Source organism: Psittacula echo (genome assembly GCF_963264785.1).
Source record: "Psittacula echo genome assembly, chromosome: 28".
NCBI classification, from domain to species: Eukaryota; Metazoa; Chordata; class Aves; order Psittaciformes; family Psittacidae; genus Psittacula; species Psittacula echo.
The window spans coordinates 1,831,974-1,845,611 of NC_137763.1; the positions used below are offsets into that span (position 1 = coordinate 1,831,974).

Here is a 13,638-nt window from a genome sequence, read left to right on the forward strand (position 1 = left end):
CCCCGCTCTGGTTCCCATTTACATCAATGGGGTTTGGGGGGGGCCCCCTCTTTAGCTCTGGGGGGGGACAAAGCACTTCAGGTCGAAGTCCCTGGAGGGGAAAAGGGGGGGGTTAGAGGAGGCCTTGTTTAATGGGGGGGGCAAAAGGGGGTTGTGGGTGGTTTTGGGGTGCAATGGGGCTGGTTTGGGGCAGTTTTGGGGTGATTTTAGGGCAGGTTTGGGCTGGTTTTGGGGCAGTTTAGGTCAGTATCAAGTTTAGGTCTGTTTTGGGCAATTTAGGTCAGTTTTAGATCAGTTCAGGCAGTTTAGGTCAGTTTAGGTCTGTTTTGGGCTATTTTGGGTCAGTTTAAATCTGTTTTGAGTCAGTTTAGGTTTGTTTTGGGCAATTTAGGTCTGTTTTGGATCAGTTTAGGTCCATTTTGGGTTAGTTTGGGTGTGTTTTGCGCAGTTTTGGGTCAGTTTAGGGCAGTTTTGGGTCCGTTTTGGGTCAGTTTAGATCAGTTTTGGGGAGTTTGGGGCAGTTTGGGCAGTTTTCAGTCAGTTTGGGGCAGTTTAGGTCTGGTTTGGGGTCAGTTTGGGGCAGTTTTGGGCAGGTTTGCGTCGGTTTGGGTCCATTTTGGGTCAGTTTAGGTCTATTTTGGGGTCAGTTTGGGCTGTTCTGGTTACCTGGGGCTCCGCTTGCTCCTGACCTCGCTCTCATCCAGCGTCCACACGGCCCCGCGCCCATTCTCCACCCGCACAAAGCACTTGTGCAGGCTCAGGTTGTGGCGCACGGCGTTCTGGGGGGGGGGGGGGTGTGAGAATTGGGGTGCGCCCCCCCCCATAGGGGTTCGGGGGGGGGCAAATGGAGGGGGGTGATGGAGAGAACTTGGGGTACCCCCAATATGGGGATGCTGGAGCATCATTGGGGTCCCTATGGGGTGCTTTGGGGGTGCCTCTTGCTATGGGGCAGCATTGGGGTCCCCATGGGGGGGTCCCCATGGGGGGGTCCGCACCTTCCACGTGGCCGCGTTGTGCCGGAAGTAGCCGAAGGTGCCGCTGAACCAATGGTAGATCTCCGCTAGGGTGCGCTGCCGCTGCGGGGAGGCCAGGATCGCCTGCGGGGGGGGCACGCAATTGGCTATAGGGGACGTGGGGGGGGCTATAGGGACATGGGGGGTTATAGAGGACATTGGGGGCTATAGGGACATGTGGGCTATAGAGAACACTTGGGGCTATAGGGACGTGGGGGGTTATAGAGGACATTGGGGGCTATAGGGACATGGGGGGAGTATAGAGGACGTAAGGAGGCTATAGGGGACATTGGGAGTTGTAGGGAACATGGGGGGTCTATAGAAGATAGGGGAGGGCTATGGGGGTTGGACTAGATGATCTTTTGAGGTCCCTTCCAACTCTTGGGATTCTGTGATTCTGTGACATTGAGGGGCTATAGGGGACATGGGGGGGTATAGAGGACACTGGGGGCTATAGGGACAAGGGGACTATAGATGACATTGGGGGCTGTAGGGACATGGAGGGCTATAGAGGACATAAACCATAGGGGATGTTGGGGGTGTGTAGGGGACATAGGGGGTATAGAAGATAACGGGAGAGCTATAGGGGACATTGAGGAGCTATAGGGCCGGGGTGCTGTAGAAGACATTGAGGACTATAGGGTACATGGGGGGGGCTATAGAGGACATTGGGGTCTATAGGGACATGGGGGGGCTAGAGGGTACATGGGGTCTGTAGGGCACAAGGGGGTGTCACTGACCCATCGAATGAGCGTGGCATAGGTATAGGGGGGCCGGGCAGTGCTGACCTTGTAATACTCCAGCTCTGGGGGGGGGCACGGGGGGGGTCAGTGAGGACCCAGCCCCTTGACCCCCCACCATCACTTGGGGGGGGTCCCCCCAATGCCGTCTCCCCCCAAACCCTGGCTCTCACCTGGGCAGAGCCCCCCCTGCTCCAATGGGAGCCCTGGGGGGGGGCGCTCAGGCTCCCCCTCTGCTTTGGGGCCCCAAAGTGGGGGGGGCCCAACCTGGCCCTTCCCGGGGGGGGCCTGGAGGAAAGGGGGGGGGCCAATGGACACGCATTGAGGTGATGGCAGCAGCTTGGGGGGGTCCCAGCCCCTGTTTTGGGGTGTCCCCCCCCCCCCGTCCTTACCATAATGGGGGGGCCCCTCCGGATGAGCTGCGCCTGCAGCAGGCCCAGGCGGTGGCGCTCGCGAGCAAGCTGGGGGGGGCACGGGGTTGGGGGGCACGCATAGGATATGGGGGGCAATGGGGGAGATGGTTTTGGGGAGGCAATGGGGGGAGATGGTTTGGGGGGGACAATGGAGGCAATGGGGGGAGATGGGCAATGGGAGGCAATGGGGGGAGATGGTTTGGGGGGGACAATGGAGGCAATGGGGGGAGATGGTTTGGGGGGGCAATGGGGGGAGATGGGGAGCAGTAGAAGGCAATTTGGGGAGATGGTTTGGGGGGGACAATGGAGGCAATGGGGGGAGATGGGCAATGGGAGGCAATGGGGGGAGATGGTTTGGGGGGGACAATGGAGGCAATGGGGGGAGATGGGCAATGGGAGGCAATGGGGGGAGATGGTTTGGGGGGGACAATGGAGGCAATGGGGGGAGATGGGCAATGGGAGGCAATGGGGGGAGATGGTTTGGGGGGGACAATGGAGGCAATGGGGTGAGATGGGCAATGGGAGGCAATGGGGGGAGATGGTTTGGGGGGGACAATGGAGGCAATGGGGGGAGATGGGCAATGGGAGGCAATGGGGGGAGATGGTTTGGGGGGGGGATTCTGGGGCCCCCCCTTACCTGCTGCTCCAGCTCCTGGATCCGCTCCAGCTGCCGCAGGCACTGAGCCACCCCCCCCAGGTCACAACGAGGAGCCCTTGGGGGGGGGGGGCAGAGGTATTGGGGGGGGTCAATGAGGACGCAGGATTTGGGGTTTCCCCCCCCCCCAAAGAGGGTCCCCACTCACCTGGGGGGCTGCTGGGGGGGGTCATTGCTGGGGGGGGCGGGCGAAGGGGCTCGGTCACGGCCGGGGGGGTCTTTGGGGCCCCATTCAATTGTGGGGAGACCTGGAAGAGGTTGGGGGGGGTCAGAAAAGGCGGGGACCGCAATAGAAGGGGTGCAATGGAAGGTGAGAAAGGGGGGGGGACACACAAATATAGGGGTGCAATGGGGGGGGATAAAGAGGGGAGCCCAATAGAGGGGTGCAATGGGGGGGGATAAAGGGGGGGAACTCCAATATGCGGGGTGCAATGGGGGGGGGGTGTTACCATTCGCCGGGGGGAGCCGAGTCCTCATCACCAGCACCCCGGGGTGATGGATGTGCAGGAGGGGGGGGCACGACCCCCCCTTGGGTGGCACCTATGTGTGTATATGGGGGGGGATAGAAAGAGGTGAACCCCAAATCCTGCCCCCCCTCCTCCATTGTGGACCCCAATATGGGGCTCTGCCCCCCCCAACCTGTGTGCGCTGGGGGTTCCCGTGGGTCAGCACCGTGGGGCGATCCTCGGGGCTGCGGGGGGGGCGGCGCTGCCTGGGGGGGGGGGGATATGTGAGAACCCCACCCCCGAACCCCAAATCCCCCCCCCCCCCCCCCGCTCACGAGGTCCCCGCGCCTTTGGTACATCCCAGCGGCTGCCCCCCCCCCATCACTGTGTTACCTTCCAGTTCCCCCCTTCTGAGATGGACGGGGCCCAATCCTGGTCCCCATGGGTACCCACTGGGAGCGTCCATAGGGGCTTTATGGAGCAGCCATCCCAATCCATCCCAGTGCCTCGCAATCCATCCCAGTGCCTCCTAATCCATCTCAGTCCATCCAAGTGCCCTCCCAATCCATCCCAGTGCCCCCCAGTCCATCCCAGTCCCTTCCCAATCCATTCCAGTAACCCCCAGTCCATCTCAGTGCCCTCCCAGTCAATCCCAATCCATCCCAATTCATCCCAGTCCATCTCAGTGCCCTCCCAGTCAATCCCAATCCATCCCAATTCATCCCAGTCCATCTCAGTGCCCTCCCAGTCAATCCCAATCCATCCCAATTCATCCCAATGCCCCCCCAATCCATCCCAGTCCATCTCAGTGCCCTCCCAGTCAATCCCAATCCATCCCAATTCATCCCAATGCCCCCCCAATCCATCCCAGTCCATCTCAGTGCCCTCCCAGTCAATCCCAATCCATCCCAATCCATCCCAGTCCATCTCAGTGCCCTCCCAGTCAATCCCAATCCATCCCAATTCATCCCAATGCCCCCCCAATTCATCCCAGTCCATCTCAGTGCCCTCCCAGTCAATCCCAATCCATCCCAATTCATCCCAATGCCCCCCCAATTCATCCCAGTCCATCTCAGTGCCCTCCCAGTCAATCCCAGTCCATCCCAGTGCCCCCCCCCGGCCGCCGCTTACGGGTCCCGAGCCCCGGCCATGGCTCCTGGTGCCCGCAGTGCCTCCAGCCCTGGTTCATGGACAGGAAATCACAGCCCTGAGTCACGGCGGGGGCGGGGAGGGGGCCCCCCCAGACCCGGAGAGAGCCCGAAACAGCCCCGGACCCCCCAGAATGGGCTGAAACAGCCCAAAATGGGCAAAACCAGCCCAAAACTGGGCTGAAACAGCCAAAAATGGACTGAAACACCCAAAAATGGACTGAAATACTCCATAATGGGCTGAAACAGCGAAAAATGGGCTGAAACACCCCCAAAATGGGCAGAAACACCCAAAAAATTAGCAGAAATACCCACAGAATGTGCAGAAGCAGCCTGAAATGGGCAGAAATACCTCAAAATAGGCAGAAACCGAGAACTGCACAGAAACACCCCCAAAAATGGGCAGAAAGACCCCAAAATGGGCTGAAATACCCCAAAATGGGCTGAAACACCCAAAAATGGGCTGAAACACCCCAAAAATGGGCACAAACACCCAAAAATTTGGCTGAAACACCCAAAATTGAACAGAAACACCCCGAATTGCACAGAAACAACCCAAAAATGCATAGAAATGCCCCCAGAATGGGCAAAATTAGCCCAAACTGGACAGAAATAACCCAAAAAGGCGTAGAAATAGCCCAAAATGCATGGGAATACCAAAAAATTGCACAGAAATACCCCAAAATGGGCAGAAATACCCCAAATCGCATAGAAATACCCCAAATGGACAGAAATAGCTCAAAAAGCACAGAAATACCCCAAAAGGCACCAAAATACCCCAGAATGCACAGAAATGCCCTGAAATGCACAGGAATAGCTCAAAACGCACAGAAACACCCCAAAATGAGGGAAAGACTACAAAAATGCACCAAAATAGCCCAAAATGCACTGAAATACATCAAAATAGCCTGAAATACACAGAAATACCCCGAAGTTGCGCAGAAATGCCCCGAAATGCTTAGAAATACCCCAAAATGCACCAAAATACACAGAAATGAACAGAAATACTCTCAAAAGCACAGAAATACCATAAAGTGCATGGAAATAGCCCCAAAATGCATAGAAACACCCTATAATGAAAAGAAATACCCCCAAATGCAAAGAAATACCCCAAATTGCACAGAAATATCCCGAAATGCACAGAAATACCTCCAAAATGAAGAGAAAGACCCAAAATGCACTGAAACGCCCCAAAATGGCCGCGAACGGATGCCCCAATGAGCGGCTTCCGAATGGGGCAAAACAGCCCCCCAAAAGCAGGAAGAAACACCCCAAAAAAGGCAGGAAAAGACCCCCCAAAATGAGGAGAAATGCCCCAAAAAGAGCCCTTAGAAACACCCAAGATAGGCCAAAACCATCCCAAAATGAGGGGAAACACCCCAAAAAGAGGGCACGAACACCTTAAAATGGCCGGAGAGAGACAACGTGGACCAACAAGAGGGAAACAGCCCCAAACCTGTAGAAACAGCCCCAAAAGAGTCCTGAATTGGTTAAAACCACCCCAAAACGAGCGGAAATGGCCCCAAAACAGCCGGACACAGACACCTGAAACCAGGCGTTAAAGACACCTCAAAATGGGGTGAAACAGCCCAAAATGAGCCGGTAGAAACAGCTCAAAGAGGGCAGGAAGAGACCCCCCCCAAAATGAGGAGAAATGCCCCAAAAAGGGTCCTCCGAGACACCCGAAATCGGCCCAAAATGAGCGGAAAGACCCCAAAACAAGTGGTTAAAACCACCCTAAAATGACGGATAGAAACACGCCGAAACGTAGAGAAATGCCCCAAAACACCAGGTAGAATCACCTCAAAATGAGGAGAAAGACCCCAAAATGAGGAAAATCACCCCAAAAAGAGGGGTAATGCCCCCTTGAAGCATCCGGATGGTGACACCCCAAAACAGGGCTTTCCCCCCCCCAATTCCTGTGTCCCAACACCCCAAAACTCCCTAAACCACCCCAAAAAGATGCTGTTGCCAAAAGCGCCTCAACACCAAACCCCAAAAAGCTGTGAAATGGCCCCAAAACAGCTCAGAAAGGGTAAACACCCCCCCCCCTTAATCCCCCCACCCAAGGGTTTTGAGCCCCAGGCCCCAATTCCTGCCCGTTTAGCGCACCCGAAAGTGTCTATTTTTGATGATATTCGGCTTTTTGGCCCCAAATCCACAATGTTTGAACCCAAAACTGCTCCTGGTTTCAGGGGGAGGGGGTGGTGTTTGTTCTCCCCCCCCCCCCGGGACTTCCCCAGCTCGAAGCGACGTGAAACTTGCCCTTAAACAGCAGGAAATGGGGGGGGGGGGGGGGGGCGATGACACCAACGCACCCCCCCCCCATAGGGACGTATGGACCCCCTCCATCCCTTTGTCACCCATAGTGCAAAGCCCCCCCCATCCTCATGCAAGGGGATGTTGGGGTGCCCCCCCCCCCATAACCCACTCACCAGCAGCGCCCCGCTCGCTGCCAGCCCCACCCGTGGAACCCCGCTTTTATGCCCCCTCCACAATGATGTCAATGAACCCTCCCCCTCTTTAAGGGGGGGGTCGTAAGGGGGGGGGGCCCAAATGGGGATGGGGGGGGGCAGCAGCACAGCCCCAAAGGCTCAGTTGGTGCCTATGGGGGGTATCACAAAGGGGTGATGAGGACCTATGGGGGGGGGGGCACATATGTGGGGACGCCCCCAAACCCCGTGTGCCTTTAATACCCTCTCCCCAATGCATGCACCCCATGGAGGGGCCCCGCAGTCACCAGGACCCCCCCCAAAACCCCTCGGGGGGACACAGACACCATGGGGGGGGTGTGTGTCCATGTTCCCCCCCTTTCAGAGCCACGCTGCCCCTTCCCGCCACCACCGAGGGACCCCCAATAGACCCCGCCCACCCGTCACTAAACCACGCCCCCTCGCAGGCAGGCCACGCCCTCAGAACTGACCACAACCCCGCCCAAGTGTCCAACGCCTTTAAGACCACGCCCCCTTCGTCCTAAACCCCACCCACCGCGCCCTTAGGCCACGCCCACTCACCATAAACCTCTGTCTGCACCTCCCTCAGACCACGCCTCCTCGGCCCAAGCCCCGCCTCCCCTCCGCGCAGACTCCGGCCCCGCCCCTTTCCGCGCAGGCTCCGCCCCCTCCCGCCATGGCGCGCTCACCCGCCTCCGCCGCCGCGGCGGCGGCGCCCCCCCCCCCGTGGCCGGACTCCCGGCATGCCCCGCGCGCGGGGGGGGGCTCCCCCCAGCCTGCCCCACACCCCTCGCCCCCCCCTTCCAGCCCCACAAGTGCCCCCCCCTCACCCCATAGCCCCGACGGCCTCTGCACTCCCCCCCCCATCCCCATCCCCATCCGGGACTCTTGGACCCCCCCCCCGGGACACCCCGAGGCCCCCCCCGGGGTGGGGGGGTCCCGGAGGGTCCTGTTCGCTGATGCTTTGGGGCTGCCCCTCGCTCGCCTGCGGCAATACCGGCCCTGGGACCCTCGGGGGAGGGGGGGGCAGCCGGTGGGAGGGGGGGGGATCGGAATGGGGGGGGTTTGGGGGGGGGAATGGGGCGAGGGGGGGGAGCACCCCCCCGGGAGCTGGATGAGGCCTGGGAAGGGCAGGTAAGAGCTGGGGAGGGGCCTTAAACCGCATGGGGGGGTCCCCCCAAATGGGGTCATCCCCCCCCCTCCTCCCTGCATGTGCACCTCTAAATGAGGGGGGGGGCCTGGGCATGCTTGGGACCCCCCTTTGAATGGGTGGGATCACAAATAGGGGTTGGGGGGGATGCAGATGATGCCCCCCCCCCCCCCCCACTTTATTGGGGGGCTGTTATGGTGACCCGAACCCTCCCCCCCCCCGTACCCCTCAAAAGGCCACAGGAGGCAGAGGATGCGCAGCCCCCACCCCCTGACCACCATATGGGTAAGTAGCACCCCCCCCATAGCAATTTGGGGGGTACCCCCCCAATATTAGTGGTTATTAGACCTCCATATTAGGCCTCCATCATTTTAGGGGTCCCCCCCATTATAACCTCCCATTGGGGGGGTATCCCTCATGACGATGCTCCCACCCCAACTTTAGGGGTACCCCCATATGGGGCCCCCCCACTTCACCTCTCTTCCATCCCACAGAGCCTGACCCACCCCCAACACCCCCTCCGGATGCAGAGCAGCCTCTTATGCAGGTGAGACACAACCCCCCCCTTTTAAAAGCGGGGTACCCCCCGCAAAAGAAGGGGGTACCCCACAATGCACCCCCCAATCCCATCCCATAGGGTGCTGAGGAGGAGGCAGTGGCGCGGGAGCTGGAGCTGCTTTACCTCTCCCACCTCCGACGGCAACGGGGGGAGCCCGGTGATAACGGGGACCCCCCCCCCCGAAACGGGGCCCCCCCGTTACCGGAGCGAGCCCCCAACACCTCCTTAGCCAATGAGATGGCGCTGCATTACGAAGCCGGGGGGGGGGGGGGGCGCCGTAGCCCCCCTGTCTTATTGGGGACGGGGGGGCCCGTGGAGGGGGCGCTCTTGGTACCGGCCAGGCCCCCCCCCCCCCGGGGAAGGAGGGGGGGTTTAGGGGGCGCCCTGCGGGGTTGTGGGGTGCTGTTGGCATTGGCTGTGCTGGTACCGGTGGCTTGGGGGGACGGGGGGGGCCCCACGGCAGCGCTGGCATTGGGGCTTTATTTGGCACTGGCCTGGCTCACATAAAGGGGGGGGACACCCCTTCAAATGACCCCCCCTTTATGTATTTTGAACCCCCACATTAGTTGGGGTTCAGTGGGGCCTATTGAACTGCACCCCCATATTGCCCTGCGGGGGTGTCAGTGATTATGTGGGATCCCCCCCCCCCGCTTGACTTATATGTGCCCCCCCAACATGGGTTTCTGGGGGGCCCCAATGTACATACAGCCATAGAAATGGTCTCCCAGAGTGATTGTGATGGGGGGGGGGGGTGTTAGGGTGCGGGGGGGGGCGCTGTTTCCCTCCCATCTCCCTTCTCTGTCGCAGCCGTTTCCTGCGCCTGGGGAAGGTCCCCAGTAAAGGTCAGGGGCCCTGTGAGTGCCAAACAGCCCCCCCCCCGGCCCCCATAGGGGATAGGAGGGGCCCTTTGCATCCTGCTTGGGGGGGGGATCGGCCCCAGTGTTGTGTCATGGACTCTGTCGCCATAGAGGGGGGGTTGCATCCCGTGGGGGGGGTCCTCAACCTCAACGAGGCAGTGGGGGGGGGTGTCCTGAGCATCCTGCTGGGTGCTGGAGGGCTCCAATGCCCCTAAATGGAGGCTTTGGGGGGGTCCTGAGCCCTCATAGATGCAGCCAAAGTGGGGTCCCAGCCCCTCCATGGGCTCACTTTGGGGGGGGGGGGCTTCGCGCATCGACACGTGACGCCCGCGCCTGCGGTGGACACGTGCTTCCCTCCCGCCACCATTACCCGCCAAAAGCTTGAGCGCTGCTGATTGGCTGTCCGGCTGCAGCGTTGCACCGCCCACTTGACAGGTGTTGCCAAGGTAACGGGTGGGCACGGCGACCCCTAGCGGCGCGCGAGAGACCACCATAGGGTGCAATGGGGGGGCTGGAAACCGCCATGGGGTGCAATGGGGGGGCTTGAGACACCCATGGGGTGCAATAGGGGGGCTGGAAACTGCCATGGGGTGTAATGGGGGGGCTGGAGACACCCATGGGGTGCAATGGGGGGCCTGGAGACACCCATGGGGCACAATAGGGGGGCTGGAAACCACCATGGGGTGTAATGCGGGGGCTGGAGGCCGCCATGGGGTGCAAGGTAGCAGCTGAGCCTGCTCAGCAGCGGCCGCTCCCCTCGCTACCACACGGGGGCGCCACAACTGCGCGCTTCAGCCAATCAGGGTGAGGGAGCTGCAAAGGCCATGCCCCCAACATCAAAGAAGGCGTGGATATTGCAGAGTGGGCGTGGCCAATGCGACCACACCCCCTCATTCATTCCCTCCCCATTACTGAGGGGAGCAAACCATGCCCCAAATGACTCCCCCAAATCACCCCACACCCCCCATAGAGAGCCCCAAGCACCCCCATCATGGGGGGGGGGACACAGAGAATCTGAAGAGATGGAGGGGAAGGAGGTTTATTGCCCCCCCCTCCCAGCACCAAGGGGGGGTCCCAGGGTTTGGGGTGCCCCGGGGGGGTCCCTATGAAGCAGAGTCGGAGGCCTCGGAGCTGTCTTTGATGTCGGTGCTCTCAGTGGTCTCACTGACCTCGCTGACGTCTTTGCTGTCGGGGCCCCCATCTTCAGGAGTGGGGGGCATGGGTGGTGGGGGAGCCCCCCCCCCACTACCACAACCCCCTTCCCCAGCCCGGGGGGGCTCAGTGGGAGGCGGGGGGCGGCCACGTTCCTTCTGCTCCACCTGCTTCCGCAGCTGAAAGAGGGGCACAGAGGGTTGGGGGTGGTCAAAAGAGGCTTAAAAGGGGGCGGGGGGGGGCAACACCCCCCCCCCCCCCAAAACAGAGTTTGGGGGGGTCCAGGGGCGGGTGTTAATACCTCATCTGCCATTTGGGTGAGGTCCCTCTTCATGGCATAGGCATCCTCCCCATCTGCATAGTATTTAGGCTCCACTTCACTGATCCTGGGGGGGGGGGGGTACATGGAGAGAGGGGGGTTATTTAGGGGGTAACAGATGGGGTGAGGGATGTTTTGGGGAGGGGGGCATGGTTTTGGGGTGCTCCCCCCCAGCCTCACCCCCATTTTATGTCTTAGGGTGGCCATGAACGCTTCTAAAGCCATCCCAGCTGATCCCCTCCATCTCTTTCATACCCCCCCCATCTCCTTTATAACCCCCCCATCTCCTTCATAACCCCCCAAATCCCATCTCCTCCATAACCCCACCATAGCCCCCCCAACTCCTTCATAACCCCCCCCCATCCCCTTCATAACCCTCTCAACCCCCCCCCCAACCCCCCCCATCCTCACTGGAAGTTGAGGGTGTTGGAATACAGGTGCAGAGCCGCCCGGTTGCTGCCAACCAAATCACAAACAAGAGGTGGGGGGGTTAATTTGGGGGGGCCCCCAATGGGTTTCTGATGGGGGGGAGGGGGTGGGGGGGCCTCACCTCTTCCGCACGTGGAGGGAGACGTATTTGGCGTTGAAGTTCTCGATCATGGCGCGGGAGGCCTGGTCCATCAGCTTCTGCGCCAGCCCCAGGCGCCGGTGCGAGCGCTTCACAGCCTGGGATAGGGGGGGACAGGCAATGAAGGGGGCGAACCAACACCCAGGGCACCCCCAAAGGACCCAGGCACCTAAATTCTCCCCCCAAAACAGGATTCAATCACCATGTAAAAACCTTCAAGGAGCCCCCAAAAGCTCATTTCCAAACCAAAACCCTTCTGCTGACCCCAAATCTTATCCAGGAGCATCCAGGATGCTCTGAGATCCATTAAGAACCCCCCTAAAGGGCTCAAATGGTCCCTTAAAGGGGACCCCCAAGCCTCATTTCCACCCCAAAATGCTTCCACTGACCCCAAACCTCATCCAGAAGCACCCGGGATGCTCTGATTCCATTAAGAACCCCCCCAAAGGGCTCAAATGGTCCCTAAAGGCACATCCCAAAACCCCATTTCCACGCCAAAACCCTTCCGCTGACCCCAAACCTCATCCAGGAGCACCCAGGATGCTGATTCCATTAAGACCCCCCCAAAAGGGCCCAAATGGTCCCTAAAGGAGCTCCCAAAATGCCCCCCTCATCTCCCCCACTGCCTACCAAGGATGTGATGTGCCCATGAGGGACATCATCGGGGTCCTCCTCCCTGCAAAACACAGGTGAGAGGTTGGGGGAAGCAGCACCCCCAAACCTATCAACATCCCCCCCCTTAAAAAGCAAAGGGAAGAGGGGGGGAAGAGCCCCCCCTAAACCACACTCACATCTTAGCCAGGACATAACCCACGATCTTGCCATTCTCATCCTCAGCGATGTAGGAGAGCTATGGGGGGGAAAGGGGGTCATGGAGGTGATGGGGGGGATAAAGGGGGGTTCATAGGGGGGGGATATGGGGTCCATACCTGAGGCCAGGAGAGCCCATGGTAGAAGTAGTACTTCATCTGGTAGTTCTCGGGCAGGCAGAGCAGGTTGCAGTGCTGCATGTTCATCAGGTCCTCGGGCTGCCCATGGGGTGCAAGGACTCAGAACGGCCCCAGGGCATTGGGGTGAAGGGGAAGAGGGGGACGGGGACACCCCCAGAGCTGCAGCTCCCATTGATGGGGTGGGATCCCCCCCACTTCCAGTGACCAGGATCTGCCCCAGACCCACCACTGGGGCTTGGGATTGGCCTCAGGACGGGCACAGGGCCCCTCAGAGCCGCCATGGAGGCCGGGTTCGCCTTCACTGAGGGCCCTCAGACACCCGTAGGATCCCGGTTCCCCCTTCCTGAGCCCGGGCTCGCCCTGAGGGCCCTCAGACCCCCCCATAGGACCCCGGTTCCCCCCTTCTGACAACGGGTACCCCCCCAAACCCCTCCAAGGGGCCGGTATCGCCCTCAGACCTCCCCATAGGACCCCGTTACCCCTCTCAGCCTCCCCCCGATCCCGATCCCGTCCCCGGGGCCTACCCGCGCGTTCCGGATGTTCATGGTTGCGAGCGCTCCAGATCCGCCGTTACTGTTCCCTCCCGCGCCGCTTCCGGCGGAAGTACCAACCCCGGCCAATCAGCGCCACCTGGAGGCGTACTGGCAAGCGCGGCAGCCAATCACTGATGGGAGTGTGGTGAAAGCTTGTCGCGCCCCCTCCGCCCTCAGCCAATTAGAAGCTACTTCGCGTTGACTGACGTCGACATCAACCAATCGCTACTGCTTTCGCACCCCCCCCCCCCCCCCCCCCGTCACCCAATCATGAGTGAGAGCAACAGATTGACAGAGGCGTGAGGGGGCAGCGCAGAACACGCTTTATTTGGGGGGGGGCACAACGTGAACCGGGACCGGGACTCCATGGGGGGGTCCCCATAGCACAAAAGGGGGGTCCTCCAAACGGACAGGGCCCCATTGTGGGTGCCCCCACTCCCATGGGTGCCCCTGGTCCTCATTCAGGGGAGGGGGGCCATAAATCACAGCATGGGGGTCAAAATCCACGGGGGGGGTCCCCAAATCACAGCATGGGGGTCCCAAATCCATGGGGTAATCCCACTCATAGAGGGGTGTCCCCACTTATAGGGGTGCCCCTATCCACATCACAATGGGATTCCCATCCTGCAGTGTCCCCATGGAGCACCCAACCATCACTGGGGCTACGGGGAGCATCCCAGTG

At 60.3% G+C, this 13,638-nt stretch overlaps 2 protein-coding genes across 4 annotated transcripts; both read right to left on the minus strand.

Annotated features, from left to right (window-relative positions):
* Positions 1-51: 51 nt before the first annotated feature.
* FOXP3 (forkhead box P3) lies at positions 52-4,418 on the minus strand (the record flags this gene model as incomplete). The annotated part of the gene is made up of 10 exons (XM_080635801.1): positions 52-91; positions 667-779; positions 996-1,097; positions 1,754-1,818; positions 1,927-2,041; positions 2,146-2,214; positions 2,804-2,964; positions 3,271-3,361; positions 3,461-3,533; positions 4,399-4,418. The coding sequence occupies 10 exons, from the start codon at positions 4,416-4,418 to the stop codon at positions 52-54; spliced, it is 849 nt and encodes a 282-aa protein (XP_080491927.1).
* Positions 4,419-10,469: 6,051 nt separating this feature from the next.
* On the minus strand, positions 10,470-13,009 carry NAA10 (N-alpha-acetyltransferase 10, NatA catalytic subunit). Of its 3 annotated transcripts, XM_080635739.1 has the most exons (8): positions 12,948-13,009; positions 12,403-12,501; positions 12,265-12,323; positions 12,104-12,149; positions 11,456-11,571; positions 11,317-11,361; positions 10,888-10,972; positions 10,470-10,765 (listed from the first exon to the last, which is right to left on the minus strand). In XM_080635739.1, the coding sequence occupies exons 1-8, from the start codon at positions 12,966-12,968 to the stop codon at positions 10,538-10,540; spliced, it is 699 nt and encodes a 232-aa protein (XP_080491865.1). In that variant the 5' UTR covers positions 12,969-13,009; the 3' UTR covers positions 10,470-10,537. The 3 variants fall into 3 exon arrangements, with proteins under 3 accessions (XP_080491865.1, XP_080491866.1, XP_080491867.1); XM_080635740.1 differs by lacking the exon at positions 11,317-11,361; XM_080635741.1 differs by lacking the exons at positions 12,104-12,149; positions 12,265-12,323.
* Positions 13,010-13,638: the final 629 nt, after the last annotated feature.